The sequence below is a fragment of the Olea europaea genome, chromosome 1 (assembly GCF_002742605.1).
Source record: "Olea europaea var. sylvestris chromosome 1, O_europaea_v1, whole genome shotgun sequence".
Classification (NCBI taxonomy): domain Eukaryota; kingdom Viridiplantae; phylum Streptophyta; class Magnoliopsida; order Lamiales; family Oleaceae; genus Olea; species Olea europaea.
The window spans coordinates 18,167,527-18,184,261 of record NC_036237.1 but is presented as its reverse complement, the minus strand read 5'-3'; the positions used below and the strand labels follow the sequence as shown (position 1 = coordinate 18,184,261).

At 34.5% G+C, this 16,735-nt stretch overlaps 1 protein-coding gene across 1 annotated transcript; it reads right to left on the bottom strand.

Moving 5' to 3' along the window:
• Positions 1-12,574: 12,574 nt before the first annotated feature.
• LOC111405324 (NAD(P)H-quinone oxidoreductase subunit K, chloroplastic-like) lies at positions 12,575-14,747 on the bottom strand. The gene is made up of 5 exons (XM_023034155.1): positions 14,654-14,747; positions 13,724-13,745; positions 13,274-13,359; positions 12,711-12,860; positions 12,575-12,639 (listed from the first exon to the last, which is right to left on the bottom strand). Exons 1-5 carry the CDS (start codon positions 14,745-14,747, stop codon positions 12,575-12,577), a joined length of 417 nt encoding a protein of 138 aa, XP_022889923.1.
• Positions 14,748-16,735: the final 1,988 nt, after the last annotated feature.

Sequence of the window (16,735 nt, the reverse complement as noted above, 5' to 3'; positions counted from 1 at the left end):
CCATTTATACAAATGGTAAAGAGGCCCTATATCATCATCGACCATAGAAATGAAAGGTTAATACTTACCGACTTGATCTTGTCGCTCTTGGCAACAAACACGCATGAACCATTTGCCGAAGTATGTGTCTGGATAGTCCAAAGTCTCGATAGTTAGCTCTCGATCTTCTGATCGAAAAACAACATCGATGAAGGCGTATAGGTGCACTATTCCGTGGTGGGGATTGAAACTTTCCATAAATTTCCCATTTATCACTCAACAATGGTACTTTGCTTATTTCTTTTCTTGAGGATTGACGAATCAAATGATATTTCTGTTCCAATTTTTGCCTCTTCTTCTCCCTCTGAATCAAACTTTTCTTTCCCATAATGGTTCAGGTCCTATTAGTATCCATGATACAAGTCGAATCCTAGATGTAGAAATAGGTGGACCCTCTCTCCATCGAAAGAAATGAGATTATCGCGGACACAACACATTAAAAAATTAGCCAAATTTCCCTGATGTAGAGGCAATAAAAAAAGCCGCATAAGTGAATTTATAACCTACAGAAAAGTGGGCTAATCCAACCAATCTTGCTTGGACAATGGAAAGAGCCACATGTTTATCTCTCCATCGAATCAAATTGGCCAAAGGTGTGCGTTCATGTGGCCATGCTAAAGTTTCAATTGATTCTTACCAATATCCACGCCAGGAAATTAAGAACATAAATCCAGTAGCCGAAACAAGATGTCCAAATAAGAACATCCGTGCCTGGACCGATAAACTATTCATACCAAAAGGATTATATCCATTGATAAGCTATGAAGAGTTTAACATAAATAATATCTAGCGAACCTGTCAAGTAAGAGGAAGATTAATTAAACTATGAAACGTTACCCTACCATAATGTGATGTGCTTCCAATGCCAATAAAAAGTAACCCATCCAATAGTATTTAACATCCAAAAAACTGCCAAATAAAATGCGTCCCATGCTGAAATATCACAATTACACCATTGTCCCGGGCCATCACACGAAAAACTATAGCCAAAATCCCTTTTATTTGGCATTAACTTGGAACCGCATGCATCTAAAGCACCTTTTACTAAGATCAATGTAGTTGTATGTAAACCCAAAGCAATAGCATGGTGAACCAAAAAGTCTCCAGGACCTATTGTCAAGAATAATGCATTACTATTTTCATTAATAGCATTTAACCAACGGGCAACAAGATGCTTTGACCCGCATTGAATGTCGGACCGCTCGTTGAAGATAAAAGTACATAAAACCCATATGAGTTTTCCCATGAGCCAATTGTATCCATTGAGCAAATATAGATTCGATCAAAATTTGCTTTTTTGGAGTACCAAAGGTAAGTATGACATCATTATGAACATAAAGTCCCAAGGTATGGAATCCTAGAAAGAGGCTAGCCCAACTTAAATGAGATATAATGCTTCTTTATGGTCTAACATTCTTGCCAATACATTATCTTCATTTTGCTCAGGATTGTAATCTCTAATGAAAAATATAGCTCCATGAGCAAAAACTCCCGTCATCATGAATCCTGCGATATATTATTGATGACTATATAATGCAGCTTGATTAGTAAAGTCTTGTGCTATGAATGCATAATCAGGTAAAGAGTACATGTGTTGAGCTACTAAGGAAGTAATAACCCTTAAAGAAGCTAGAGCAGGGCCTAATTGAAAATGAATCAAATTATTGATTGTGTCATAAAGACCCTTATGCCCTCATCCCCCCAGAGGAATATGTACATCCAAAAGATCTTTGATATTGTGTCCAATCCCGAAATTCATTCAATACATATGACCTGCTCAACAAGAAAAATAAATGCAATAGCTAGATGATGATGATGAGCAATATCGCTCAGCCATAAACTTTTTGTTTGTGGATGGAATCCCCAAGAAGAGTTAGAATGGCAGTTCCTGCTCCTTGGGAGGTCCCAAATAAATGACTACTTGAACCAGGGTTTTGTGCATAAAGATTCCACTGACCTTTAAAAAGTGGGCCTAACACTTGGGGATGCGGTAATTATTCCATCGAACATACTCCCCTCTGGATCCAGGAATAGTGACATGTACTGAATGCTCCAAGCCAAGGAGCTTACATCAAAGATTCCTGACAAATGATGATTTAGACGAGATTTGACATTTTTGAACCACGAAACGCTTGATTTCCATTTCGGTTGTAGGTATAACCAACCTACTATTAAGGATATGGCGGAAAAACTAATAGAAAAAGAGCACCAGTATAAAGATCTTCATTAGTGCATAAACCGGTTGTATACCACCACTGATAAACACCAGAATAAGCGATATTCACTGGGCAGAGAGCACCCCCTCGAATAAAAGCTTCCACGCCGTTTGACCAAAATGAGGATCCCAAATTGCATAAGTAATAGGTCTTACATGTAAAGGGTCATGTACCCATGATTCAAAATTTCCTTACCAAGCTACATGAAATAGATTTCCAAAAGTCCACAGAAAAATTATTTCTAATAGACCGAAGTGAGAAGCAAAAATATTCTGATAAAGACGTTCTTCAGTAATATCATCATGACTCTCGAAGTCATGTGCAGTAGCAATACCAAACCAAATACAACGAGTAGTAGGGTCCTGATCTAAGCCTTGGCTAAACCTTGGAAATCTTAATACCATAATGCCTTTCAAATCCTCCTAGCCATTATCTTACTGCAATAATTCTTGCTAAGAAGAATGCCCATGTTGTGGCAATTCCACCCAGAAGGTATTGGTTACTCCTACAGCACGTCCTTGTACAATGCTCAAAGCCCTTGGCTGAGTAGTAGGAGCAACTTTTAATTTATTATGAGCCCAAACGATGGATTTAGTTAGTTCTTGCCAATAATCACGTCCGCTGAATAGAAACATCAAACTAAAAGCCCATACAAAATGAGCACCTAGGAAAAAAGGTCCATATGTAGATAATAAAGAACCATAAGACTAAATTGCCTGGGATGCCTGGGCCCATAAGAATCTTGGAGCCACCCATTAATAGTACTATAGAACTCTGGGCGAAGTTTCCTCCCGTGATATGAGTTACTACCCCTTGATCACCTATACTGCCCAAACATCTGACTCCATTTTCCAACTGAAATGGAATATTACTACCGAAATGGAATTGTACATCCAGAATAGTCCGAAGAAGACATGATCCCAAGCCGATACTTGACATGTACCCCCTCTTCCAGGTCCATCACAAGGAAAACGAAAAATAAAATTTGCTTTATCCGGTATCAAACGGGAGCTACAAGCAAATAGAATACCTTTCAGGAGTATCAATATCGTGACATGAATAGTAAATGCATGGATGTGATGTACCAAAAGGTTTACGATTCCTTACGAAATAGGTAACAAAGCCACTTTACGACCCACTGCTACTAAATCATCACCCCCAAGTTAAACTGGTGCTTGCTTTTGCACTAGGAGCTGTTGCGCCTGGTGCTAAAGCATGGGTGTTTTGTATCCATTGAGCAAAAACGAGTTGCAATTGTATAGCGGTATCTGAAAACATATCTTGAGGACGCCCTAAAGCGCTCATGGCATCATTATGAATATATAAACCAAAACTATGAAAGCCTAGAAAGATACATGCCCAGTTGAGATGTGATATGATTGCATCGCGATGTCTAAGGACACGATCTAATAGATTGTTGTATCGAGTAGCTGGATCATAATCTCTTACCATAAAAATGGTTACATGCGCGCAGCACCAACTATGAGAAATCCACCAATCCACAAGTGATGTGTAAACAATGACAGTTGGACCCATAGTCAGTAGCTAGATATGGATAAGGGGGCATGGAATACATATGGTGAGCTACAACAATGGTTAAAGAGCATAACATAGCTAGGTTAAGAGATAATTGAGCATGCCATGACGTTATTAGGATCTCATATAGGCCTTTATGACCCTGACCTATAAATGGACCTTTATGAGCTTCTAAATTATCTTTTAGGCCATGGCCAATGCCCCAGAATTGCAATAGCTAAATGATGGTGTGCAATATCGGTCAGCCATAGACCCCCAGTTACTGGATCTAATCCTCCACGAAAAGTAAGAAATTCCACATATTTTGACCAATTCAAGGTGAAAAATGGGGTTGCTCCCTCGGCAAAACTTGGATAAAGTTGAGCCAAAAGTTATCGATTCAAGATAAATTCATGAGAAAGCGGTATCTCTTTAGGATCTACTCCAGCGTTTAAAAATTGGTTAATCGGTAAAGATACATGTACTTGATGCCCCGTCCAAGAGAGAGACCCAAGTCCTAGTAGCCCCACTAAATGGTGATTCAACATAGGTTATACATGTTGAAACCAAATCAATTTTGGGGCCGCTATATGACAATGAAACCAACCAGCAAAAAGCATTAACGTTGCAAAGGCCAATGCACCGATTACGGTACAATAGAGTTGTAATTCACTAGTTATTCCAGATGCTCACCAAATCTTAAAAAATCGAGATGTTATTTGTATTCCTCGAAAACCCTCGCCCACATCACCATTCAATATTTCTTGGCCCACTATTGGCCAAACCACCCGGGTAGTAGGCCCAATGTGAGTTGGATCACTTAGCCACGCTTCATAATTGGAAAAACGAGCATCGTAGAAATACGTACTGCTCAGCCAAAGAAGAAGATGGAGAGTTGACCGAAATGGGCACTAAATACTTTTCGAGAGATCTCCTCCAAATCATTGGGATGGCTATCAAAATCATGAGCATCAGCATGTAGGTTCCAGATCCAAGTGGTAGTATCAGGTCCTTTAGCTATTGCTTTTGAGAAATGGCCCGGTATGGCCCATTCCTCGAAAGAAGTTTTTACGGGATCCCTATCCACTAAAACTTTGACTTTTAGTTCCGGCGAATGAATAATCATTGAGTCCTCCTCTTTCCAGACAACACATACAAAACCCGCAACAGTCAAATAATTAGTAAACCTTTGAGAGATATTTATATAATTAGTTTGTTTCTCTTTTATCTCCCATTTATCTATTTTCTTTAGTTATTCACTAGATCAATTCGGATTTGGAAGTCGACCCGGGGCAAGCATTCGGATCTATTATGACATAGCCATGAGGCGCTCAACAGACCTTTTTTATCTTAGAAAATCTTGTAAAGCCTTTTTGTAGCTTTGGATTGATGCAAAAACTACTTTTTTGTACAACCCAGTGTAGATTCATATCTCAATTAGAAGGTCTTAGATAGAGCTGGTTTATCTTTTCCATAGATGATATGAATTACTCTATTCCAAATCACGCGAGCAGCCATTACTAAGAGATATCCCAGTACATATTTTATTTAATTTTTAATTTAGATTTAAATTTAGATTTTTAAAAAAGAATTCGTTTTCATATTAATAATAAAATTTTAAATAATTTAAAAAAGTAAAGAAGTATATTTTTCACTCTATCCCTTTTTTATCCCTATGAAATATCAGATGAAATAGAATGCTTAGAAAGGATATAATGAAATTCTTTGATTGGCCCTTCCCAAAGCAAAGGAATGATCCATTTTTTTATTTGACTGATGGGGCCAACAAACAAAAAATTCTAACAAATATATATAAATAATAGAATAGAATTAATAAACTAAATAAACAGCATCTTCTTTTATTCAAAACACCGTTTCCAATACTCAGTTGCTTGAACAAAGCCTCTGCAATTTCATAATCTCCCTGGCGAATGGCCTGCTCTCCCCGGTCGGAATAGGTAGGTTAATTCCTTCCCTTAGAACCATACTTGAGAGTTTCCTAACTCATACGGCTCAGCAATCATTTGGTATCCCCCTTTAATATACCATATCTAACGAATGAGATTTCTGCTGGATCTATCCCATTTTTAGGGATTAACCAAAGAAGTTCATTACGTGAGTTTTAAACTAAAATTTTAATTCAATTTGGATTAATAATCCGTTTTATTTTGTTTTATCTTTTTTCCCACCTTCAGAAGGATAAATTCCTCCTATCGTTAGAATTTTCCGAAAGGTAACTGTCTCGGTTTCATATATAAATTTCTATAGAATCTTTGAAAAAGATTTTCCTTCTTAAGAAAGAAAAGACTTACGAAAGAAAAGACTTACTATCTTTGGGATCCATTTTACACCACTGCTCAAGACTTTAGTGGATCGACTATATTACATAAGTTGATTCCTAATTTTTATCTCACGTCATGAGTAGGTATATCTACCATCATGACATATATACGCAGTTATTATCATATCGGCCCAAAACCTCGCTAATTGATCTTTACGGGGCTTCCTCTATCAATTAGATCCTTTTTTTATCCATAGAAAAAAGTAGCTAGGCATATCTATTTCTTCATATTTTGACTTCTATAAAGTTTCTTTCTTTGCTACAGCTGAAAAAAATCATTGTTTTAGACGATGCATATGTAGAAATCCTATTTTTTCATATTTACTAGTAGATTTTTTTTTCTATAGTGGAGATAGTCACACGTAATGACAGATGATGGCCATATTATTAAAAGCTTGGGGTAAGAATAGGTTCCATTTTAGTGCTCGAAAAAATATTCCAAAGATTTCGTATGTTCTACATTACTTGTATGGATAAGACCTATATTATAGAGTATATAACTTCAATCATAGGGATCAATTTCTAGTCGCATAGCTTCATAATAATTCTGTAAAGCTTCCACATAATTTCCTTCAGATTGAGCTGATATCCGTTACGATCGTAATTCAAGTAAAAGAATCTCCGTTCCAGAACCGTACGTGAGATTTTCATCTCATACGGCTCCTGCCTTATGTGCATAAGGAGAATAATACATGAAATCGAAAAAACAAAAATATTCTCATTATGAACTAAGCAGGACTAGTGTTTTTACAAGAAATCTCTAACCAACCTTCCTGCAAGAGATCTTTTCTTAACATCAAGCGTGTTAGGACTAGATAGAAATGAAAACTCCAACAATTTCTTTGTTTTCAATGCCTCCTAATTTACAGGAATCAGCTTCAACAACCTTCGATGGTTATACGTGTATCCAAAGTACGAAGGATATGGATGTTTGTTGTCCCAACCATTCTTTTAGTCCCGAGCCCAATAAGGAAAGGGATAATTTCCAACAAAGTTTTCGTGTTGTTGATTCCTAGGTACTTCTTCCCCTATGCTGCCTGTTGGTACTAGTGGAGTAGGATTGACCCATAATAAAGAACCCCTAGGTGTAACCTTTCGCTCAATACTAGAATCAAAATTGAAACATAGCATCTGAGGTTACATTAATCGAGGATACACGACAGAAGGAATTGTTCTATTCCAAACTTCACCTTCAACAAGCGTAGATTTCTTTCAAAAATTTTCCTGAATCACGTTTCTTTCTTGTAAGACTGAGAGAGAAAAAAAAGAATCAAATCACACCATCTCTGTAATAGGTAAATGCCTCTTTTTCTCCTGAAGTTGTCGAAATTATTCGTAATAAAATATTGGCTACAATTGAAAAGGTTTTATCAATAAAATTTCAATTTATCCACGATCTAGGCATAGGTAGCAATCCATTCTATAATTCTTCTCATTACCACTCGTGGGAAAATGATCCCACAGAGAAAAGAATTGTATAGTATGAAATAACATAAAAATAGATTGATTAAAAAAAAAGGATTATGGGCCTTCTGTTCCTGAATCAATGCAAAATATTTGAACCCAATTCGATTTCGTACTAATGTAGTCGTATACGAAACTATTTCGATTTAATTGAAGTTATAGATTCTAACTCGATAAATCTCGATTGAATTATGATACAAAAACAAAAAAAAAGATCGAATAATCATTCTATGATGAAAATAGATAGAATAACCGCCTTTTTTGTCTGTTGTGTACATAGCAGGTATACAATCAACTATACAAAATGCTTTAGAAATTTCAAATAGAGGGGTTTTGTTGTTGAGAACTCGAAACTGGAACGGAATTTAATAATTTGTAGGGTATCCATTAACCCTAGTCTAAAAAATCTAGACCCATCAATCAGTTGATTCATTCTAATTCATTGATTTAATCCATTCTAAATATTAGAAATAGAAGGGAGAAATTTTTGCAAACATGAATCCCATTTTTAACAATTTTTCGTAAGAAAATAATTTGATCTTTATCTCGAAGCCTTGAAGGAAATAGCTTTCTTTACTTTGATGAAAACTTTTTGATATTTATTTGTATAGTTAAAATGGATGTACCTATCCCAATAATCTATAATGGAATATGAATAACTCCCTATTCACTCAGTTTTTGGTTCATAATCATTATGTAGGAGCGGTGGATGAGTGGTTCAAGGCGTAGCATTGGAACTGCTATGTAAGCTTTTATTTACCGAGGGTTCGAATCCCTCTCTTTCCGTACCTTCACTTAATTGACCAAATTGACTAGAAAATAGGAAAATTTTTGTAAAGAAAATGAAAATATCCTTCGGTCTATGATACATATACATAAATGGGAGAAAATCTGAATCAAACCCCTATTTTTCTTACTTAATCTTAGGTTCATTTACTTCGATGAAAGGGAAGAAAATTGCCTGAACCCTTGTTATTTTATTTGAGTTAAGGTCTGACGAGAATAATATTCTACGATTAGCAATTCATTTATTTTCAAACTGACCTATTTACTATCTATTATTTGATTGACTAATCCTTTATATTGGAATGGGTGAAGGGTCAAATGGTTTGGCAATTCCTCATGAGGGGATGAGTTGAAAGAATTTTGAATCAGAGTTCTGGATTTTTATTCATCCTTCGTCAAAACAATATCTCGGGGTTTGCAATGCTAACTTGGTATATCTACTATATGCCCATTAACTAAAATATGTCTATGGTTAACTAATTGGCGGGTTACAGAAATAGTCGAAGCCATACCCAATCGAAAAAGGATTAACATCCAAATGCATTTCAAGTAATTGTAGTAAAACTTGACCTGTTGACCCCTTGGCTTTTTCGGTGATACGAATGTATTTAAGTAATTGTCGTTCTGTAAGACCAGAGTGAAAACACAAATTTTGTTTTTCTTCTAGACGAATATGATATTGAGATTTTTTCCCGGAATGTGAGTGGTTTCTAAGATCACTTCCGACTTTAGGCCTTTTATTAGTTAGTAAGGTAAAGCCCCCAGGTGGCATATTTTTTTGAAACGAGGTCCTTGGTAACGCGACATAAAGACTCTTTATAGTTAGAATAATTTTTTTTTTTAATTTTACAGAATAAACCTAAACTAAAACTGAACTAAATGAAGTGAAATCTACAGAAGTAGTGTACTTGTACTATATAGAAGAATGAGGTAAATTGGATAAATATCCAGACTTTCTATTATTATATATATATAGAAAGGATCCTTTTCCTGACATAGTTGGAAGTTCCTATAACTTCCAAAATTCATGGATTTTGGAAAAGGGGGAAGGCACTTTTTCAATATTCTTTGATTTCGAAGGGACATTATCAATCATTAAAAAATTGAATAAAAAATGAAGGAAAAGCTGGCTATCGGAATCGAACCGATGACCATCACATTACAAATGCAATGTTCTAACCTCTGAGCTAAGCAGGCCCACATAATAGAAACTTTCTATCCATAGGAATTCAATACTCTACACTATAGTATCTATAGAATATAGAAAAGGATAGAATATAGAATTTCAAATAAATATTAAATATTCTAGAACATAACCATTAATATAGCGATATAAAATTTCAATTTCTTTATCACAATTCTAATATTATTAGTATAGTAAATATTAAATATTTTTAGATAGTCAAATTTTCTTTTTCATTTTTGTTTGAATTCATATGACATTTGAAATTCTTTTTGTTACACTTCTCTATTTTATATTTCAAATTCTATTAATTTTTTCGAGTTCGAATTATTTAATTGATTAGAACTAAACAAACATTCCTCCACTTTCATTCGTAAAGGGGAAAGAAAAGACAAAAAAAGAAAGAAAGAAAAAAAATAACCGTTCAAGTATTGCAAATTGCATGGGAAAAGTGGCAGGAAGAGAGACATATATATGGGGTATATATCCATCTATATTGAATTGCCGATACAGAAATGATAAAATCCAATTTGATTGAATCAAATACGGGTTTCCGATAAGGAAGAAATCAAAGAAGGGAAAATACTTTTTTTTTTTCGAGATAGTAATCAGTATCTAATGAATTCAAGGGTTCCAGTATAAATGAAAGAAAAAAAAATGACATGACAATGAAATTCTAATCTCAAAACAAAGGGAAGGGGGATATGGCGAAATTGGTAGACGCTACGGACTTAATTGGATTGAGCCTTGGTATGGAAACCTACTAAGTGGTAACTTTCAAATTCAGAGAAACCCCGGAATTAATAAAAATGGGCAATCCTGAGCCAAATCCTGTTTTCCCAAAACAAAGGTTCAGAAAGAAAAAAGGATAGGTGCAGAGACTCAATGGAAGCTGTTCTAACAAATGGAGTGGACTGCGTTGGTAGAGGAATCTTTCCATCGAAACTTCAGAAAGGATGAAGGATAAACGTATATATTGAATACTATATCAAATGATTAATGACGACTCGAATCTCTATCTGTATTTTTTTATATGAAAAATGGAAGAATTGATTCCACATTGAAGAAAGAATCGAATATTCATTGATCAAATCATTCACTCCATAGTCTGATAGATCTTTTAAAGAACTGATTAATCGGACGAGAATAAAGATAGAGTCCCATCCTACATGTCAATACCGGCAACAATGAAATTTATAGTAAAAGGAAAATCCGTCGACTTTTAAAATCGTGAGGGTTCAAGTCCCTCTATCCCCAAAAAGCCTATTTGACTCCCCAAATATTTATCCTATCCCTTTTTCATTAGCGGTTCCAAATTCCTTATCTTTTTCATTCACTCTATACACGTATTTGAGCGTAAATGATTTTCTCTTCTCACATGTGATATATAATACACATCCAAACTAAGCAAGGAATTCCCATTTGAATGATTCACAGTCAATATCATTAATCATACTGAAATTTACAAAGTTGTCTTTTTGAAGATCTAAGAAATTTCAAGACTTGGAGAAAACTTTGTAATCCCTCCTTGTCCTTTTAATTGACACCGACCCAGTCATCTAATAAAATGAGGATGGGATGTTAAATTGGGAATGGTCGGGATAGCTCAGTTAGTAGACCAAAGGACTGAAAATCCTCGTGTCACTAGTTCAAATCTGGTTCCTGGCACATGATTTATTTGTATGAGTCTCTCAGTTAGAAATTAATTGATATGAATTGAGATACATATTCATTTCTAATCTAGATCATAATACATACGTTTATCTATCGTAGCGAGATATACCCCATCTATAAAATAGATGGGTAGAGTTTTTTAAATAAAGTATCGAAAAGAATTAAATTCTATTTTTTTTTCATTTAGAAAATCTGTTAATACTTCATACATATTTGAAAAGTTCAATTAATTGGTTGAAAGACTAAAAAGTTGAAGTTGAAAGAGACAAGATTCGGTTTAGATACCATAAAAATAAAGAAAATCTGATACTCTTTCATTTCTTTGTATTTTCTCTTTCATATTCGATTTCTTAATTCGTCCCAACATGACTTTCTAGAACCGGTCTAAGTAATGTGCGCAGTACAAAGTTCATGATGCAGAACGCGTTTGATTCACCCTATTGGTTTGGCTTGGCTCATACGAAATAAGTAGCTTCCAAATAAATGTAAGAATTCCCAACGAACCCCCAATTTTGTCTTTTTTTGTTAGCCTATCCATAATTCCTAATAGAAATATATAAATGAAACATCAATTAGAATTATTCTGGTTAATCTAAAACCGAAAGTACAATCCTTGAATCTCTGAAATTGTACAAGTGGAAATTAGTTTCTTATCATTCAATGAGCATCTTGTATTTCATAAAAATTGGGGCAATATAATCCTTACGTAAGGGCCATCCTATCCAGCATATCATAAGATTCTCGTTCTTGAAAATCCACACTTTTCCCAACCCAAAAAAAGGACTGAATTCTAGGATTCCTCCTTGAGGCAAATACTTTTATGCATACCACTTCTGGTTGATCCACACCATACCCTATTAACAGTCCGCCAGGTGCTACATCATAGGCACATTGGGAGCATAGATAATTGTAACCATATACATATAAAATTATAGCAATGGAATGCCAATCCTTGGGTTTTATTTGTAAAGTCTCTATTCCTTGATAATCAAAGCCCAAAATCTATGAATTAGCCCATGCTTGACTAACCAAGCAGACAAACGACCCTGCATCTTTTTTATCTCCTACATTTTTAGCTAGAATATTTCACATTCTCGATCAAATTTATGAAGATTCACCTACTACTTGTTATTCTGTACAATACAAATGAATCATGTCTAATTCACTACTTCGTGAGAAGATACTGAATTTTTATATTTGAAAAAGTTTTCAGTAGGGAGATCTTAAGTAGATGGCGGTTGATAAAGGAATCCTTGATCATAATTTCTAGTACTCATATTGTCCAACATGAAACTTGTGATTGGTAGTAAAACAACGATTTGCTTGTTGAGATCTAATTCTATCTTCATAGATTTCTCAAGATATTTTCTTACGAAGTTTTGTTATAGCATCTATACCTGCTTCTGGTTTAGGTGGACAACCTGGCATTTAGACATCCATGGGAATTAGCTTATCGACTCCCTGAATAGTACTATAAGAATTGGTACTGAACATCCCTCCTGTAATTGTACAGGCTCCCAAGTAATAACATATTTTGGTTTAGGCATTTGCTCATATAATCTCACTAAAGAGGGTGCCATTTTCATTGTTACTGTTCCAGCTGTTAAAATTAGATCCGCTTGTCTAGGACTCGATCTTGGAACTAATCCATAACGATCAAAGTCGAATCATGATCCTATTAGTGAAGCAAATTCAATAAAACAACAACTGGTACCATAGAGAAGAGGCCATAAACTAGAGAGCCTTGACCAATTTGAAAGATCATTTAATTTAGTTGAAATAACTGAATTTTGGACTGTTTGATCAAGTAAAGGAAACTCAATGGAATTCATAACTTTTTCAACCTTTTTTTTTCCTTTTCTTTTTATTTTCTATATATTCAGGAGCTAAGATCATTCCAATGCCCCCTTTCACCATGCATAAACTAAACCAACAATTAAGATGAGCACACAAATTAAAGCTTCTATAAATGCAGATACACCTAATACATCGAAAATGGCTCATGGATAAAGAAAAACCATTTCAACATCAAAAACAACAAAACCGAGAGCAAACATATAATAATGGATTCGAAATTGTAACCAAGCGTCGCCCATTGGTCTAGGAGTTTCTCCGACCCTCTCCTAATCGGGGCTAGAATCCTGAAAATGAAAAATGCCAAAAATAGGAATAAGACTTGATATTATTAGAAATGCCCAAAAAATATCATATTCGTAAAGCAAAAAAGTAGACGCACTCCTATGAATGTGGAAAATATACAGGATGGGTCGATTCGAATTGAAATTGTCAAGTCATCCATAACTGTTTAGTCAAAACAAGAATTCATTTTGACCAAACCATCTAGTTTCCTTTATTTATTGCGGGGCATATCTCATTTCAAGATTCATTGACTGACTTGACTGGAATCCTATTTCCAGTCTACTTATTTTTATTTCTATTTATTTCTATTTTATTTAGTTAGTATAACTCTAACTAATCCTTTTATACAAATTCTCTTGTTTTCACCTAGGATTCTTGCTAAAGAAACCTAGTTCCAAATAAAAAGAAGATAGAATTTTTATTTTGTGTTTAGAATTTCTAACTTATTATTTTTTTAAAAAATATATATTATTCTAAATTCTTTAGAGATTTCTTTTTTTTTTTATTTTTTTTTTAGGAATAGAATATGGAGTTTGTCATTTTTTTCTTAGTGATTTCGAATTGAACAAGTATTCAAATGTAAGAGAATGGATAGGTATTTTGATTTCTAGTATTTTAGTATTGGTATATTCCTTTTCTTTTCTTTTCTTTTTTATTAGAGGGATTTCTCTTAATTTCTAGGTAAGGTGTATATGAAAAAAAAGGCTATTTGACATTGTTGACAATGAAACTTAAAAAAGAGATTCGTTTCTCAACAAACTTTGGCTTGTCCACAAATAGAGCAGGTCATTCCCTAGATCTATTTGAATTACTCTTTGAAGTTTTTAACCGGTTTCATGTCATTATTTTGACTTTCTAAATTCATTAGGATTAGGTATACCAAACAAAAGGAGTATCACTAACTTAACCCCTTGATTGTGGACAAGTAAATTCATATGGAATTTACTTCCGAAGATTAATAACGAAAGGTTGGTTTGTTTATCCACGATTGGATAAATATCGATTTGATCCCTTTTTCTTTCAGTTTTCTGTTATGTTTTAAACGATTCCCGTGAGTGAGTTTATAAGATTAATTTTGATTTCGATGAACCAACCCAACCGGTCAGTTACAAGCAACAAACAATAATGAAGAAATGAAAATTAGAGTATTTTCTATTTTTCATTTTCATTTTATTTTGTAGGGCTCTAGGGCTATATGGACTCGAACCATAGACCTTCTCGGTAAAATAGATCAAACTTATTATTATCAAAATGATCTGAACTGTTTCAAAGGCCCAACATGCATTTTTTTTTTGCCTTGGGCTCTTTCATTAACTGATAGAAATATCAGTCGGTCTGCCATATTTTTCAAAAAAAGATTAAGGAGATGGCTCCATGCGCTCTGATTCATTATCTAGGATTCTGATCCAAGAGCACTACCAAAGTGTTTTGAAGGTGGGGTTATCTTGACGTAGGTCTGCCTCTGGCCTAGATCAACCTAAGTTAAATGAAGTCTCTATCGTTCGGCTTAAAAAATAAAATATGAAACTTCATACACCTTAAAGTTCATAGGACGAAAAGAGATTTTTTGAGGACCTTATACTCATTATACCTAGCATTGAATGGACTGGTATTGACCTTATCAATATCTCAAATCAATGTATGGGGTTTGTTTGGTACCTAAATGGGCACCAAAGTCGGACTGAACCATTTGTTAGACTACTGTTCCCTCACAGTTATGGAATAAGACATCGATTTCTCAATAAGATGCATTTTTTTATTGTATGATGGACCCCCTGAAAAACATTGGCGCGCGAGTAAATGAGGTGCTCTACCAACTGAGTTATAGCCCTTAGTGCTTGTGATACATATTTTATCATGTAGATAATTTCTTGTCAAGATGAGAGCATCCTCCTTTTTTGAGTGGTATTGCTTGTATTAGTATTGCTCATAAATAATATGATATTTATAATCCATCGATGGCTTTGGGATGATAAATGGCCAACTTAACTCAGTGCTTAGAGTATTGCTTTCATACAACAGGAGTCATTGGTCCAAATCGAATAGTAGGTAGAACTTATTATTAGATACCGGAGTCAATGGTACCTAATAAGTTTTTTGTTTGTATCTTTTTTATTTATTTTATTTTCATTGTAGCAAAATAGGATTCTGCTTGATTGGATTCACTCGACAGAATCCTATCAAAATAGGCTTAGAAACAAAACTTCTTTTGATTATTTGAACACACCAACTAGTTAGGAAATCACATTGACAGTCCTAGCTCGTCGGAGAGCTAGATTTGCCTCAATTATTTGTCGCTTTCCTTTAGCTTTTCTCAAATTAGCTTCAGCTATTTCAAGAGTTTTCTGAGCTTCTTGTGGATCAATGTCACTACCCTTTTTTGCATCATTTACTAAAATAATGATCTCATTATTTCCTATTCTAGCAAAACCACCCATCAGAGCCATCGTTAACCATTGGTCCTTAAAGCATATTCTCAAAATCCCTATATCTACATCCGTAGCAATAGGGGCATGATTTGGTAATACCCCAATTTGACCACTATTAGTATATAAAATGTAGTAGCCAAGAAAAAATAAAATGAAATTATGCTATTATTTTGTGATGATCTAGCACCACGAGCCTAACCCATTTTAGAAACGACCTATGGAAGCTCAACCCATGTAAGATTATGAAAGCCCAAGTCATAAGTTAATTAAAAGCCCAGCAATTTAAGAGATTAAGTTTAAGTAAAATTGATTACAAAGATTTAATGAATAATTGGGTTGCCCCAATGGTCATCTACATGGTATTTCATATAGGCAACCCAGGTTCGAATCACCATGTAGATTTTTTTTTATAAAACTTTCATATAAATTATTTTTATGGCTTAGAGACTCTTCAAATTCTTAGTTAAAGACTAAATTTAATAAATTTAATGATAATACAACTCCCCCACTTAATTTTCATTAAACAAAAAGGTTATAGAAGTGGAAGGTCGCTTTTTCACTACACTCCTCTTCAAATCCGAATTTCATCTCATTTTCTCTCAAAAAAATATATTTCATATCAAGTTAAGCTTAAGGAATGGGCGAGAAGAAGGAAGGCTTTCTATACATTTTGTTCTTTTATCCAAGAAAATTCAAGGTAGGTTAAGGTGCAAGTGTTCATTCGTTTTCAAATCTGATTTTTCGATAAATGTTTAAATGAAATGGTACCTTCGGATACGGTGCTTCGACACTACAACAATTTGAATGATCATTCTACGGCTCTACATGTTATGATAATGCTATAGTAATTGGATTTTGCTAGAAATCCATCTACGTACGACGGTATGAATCTATAGCTCGAAATTTCTAATTTGATAACGAATTGCACCGATGATAACTATTGAGTTTC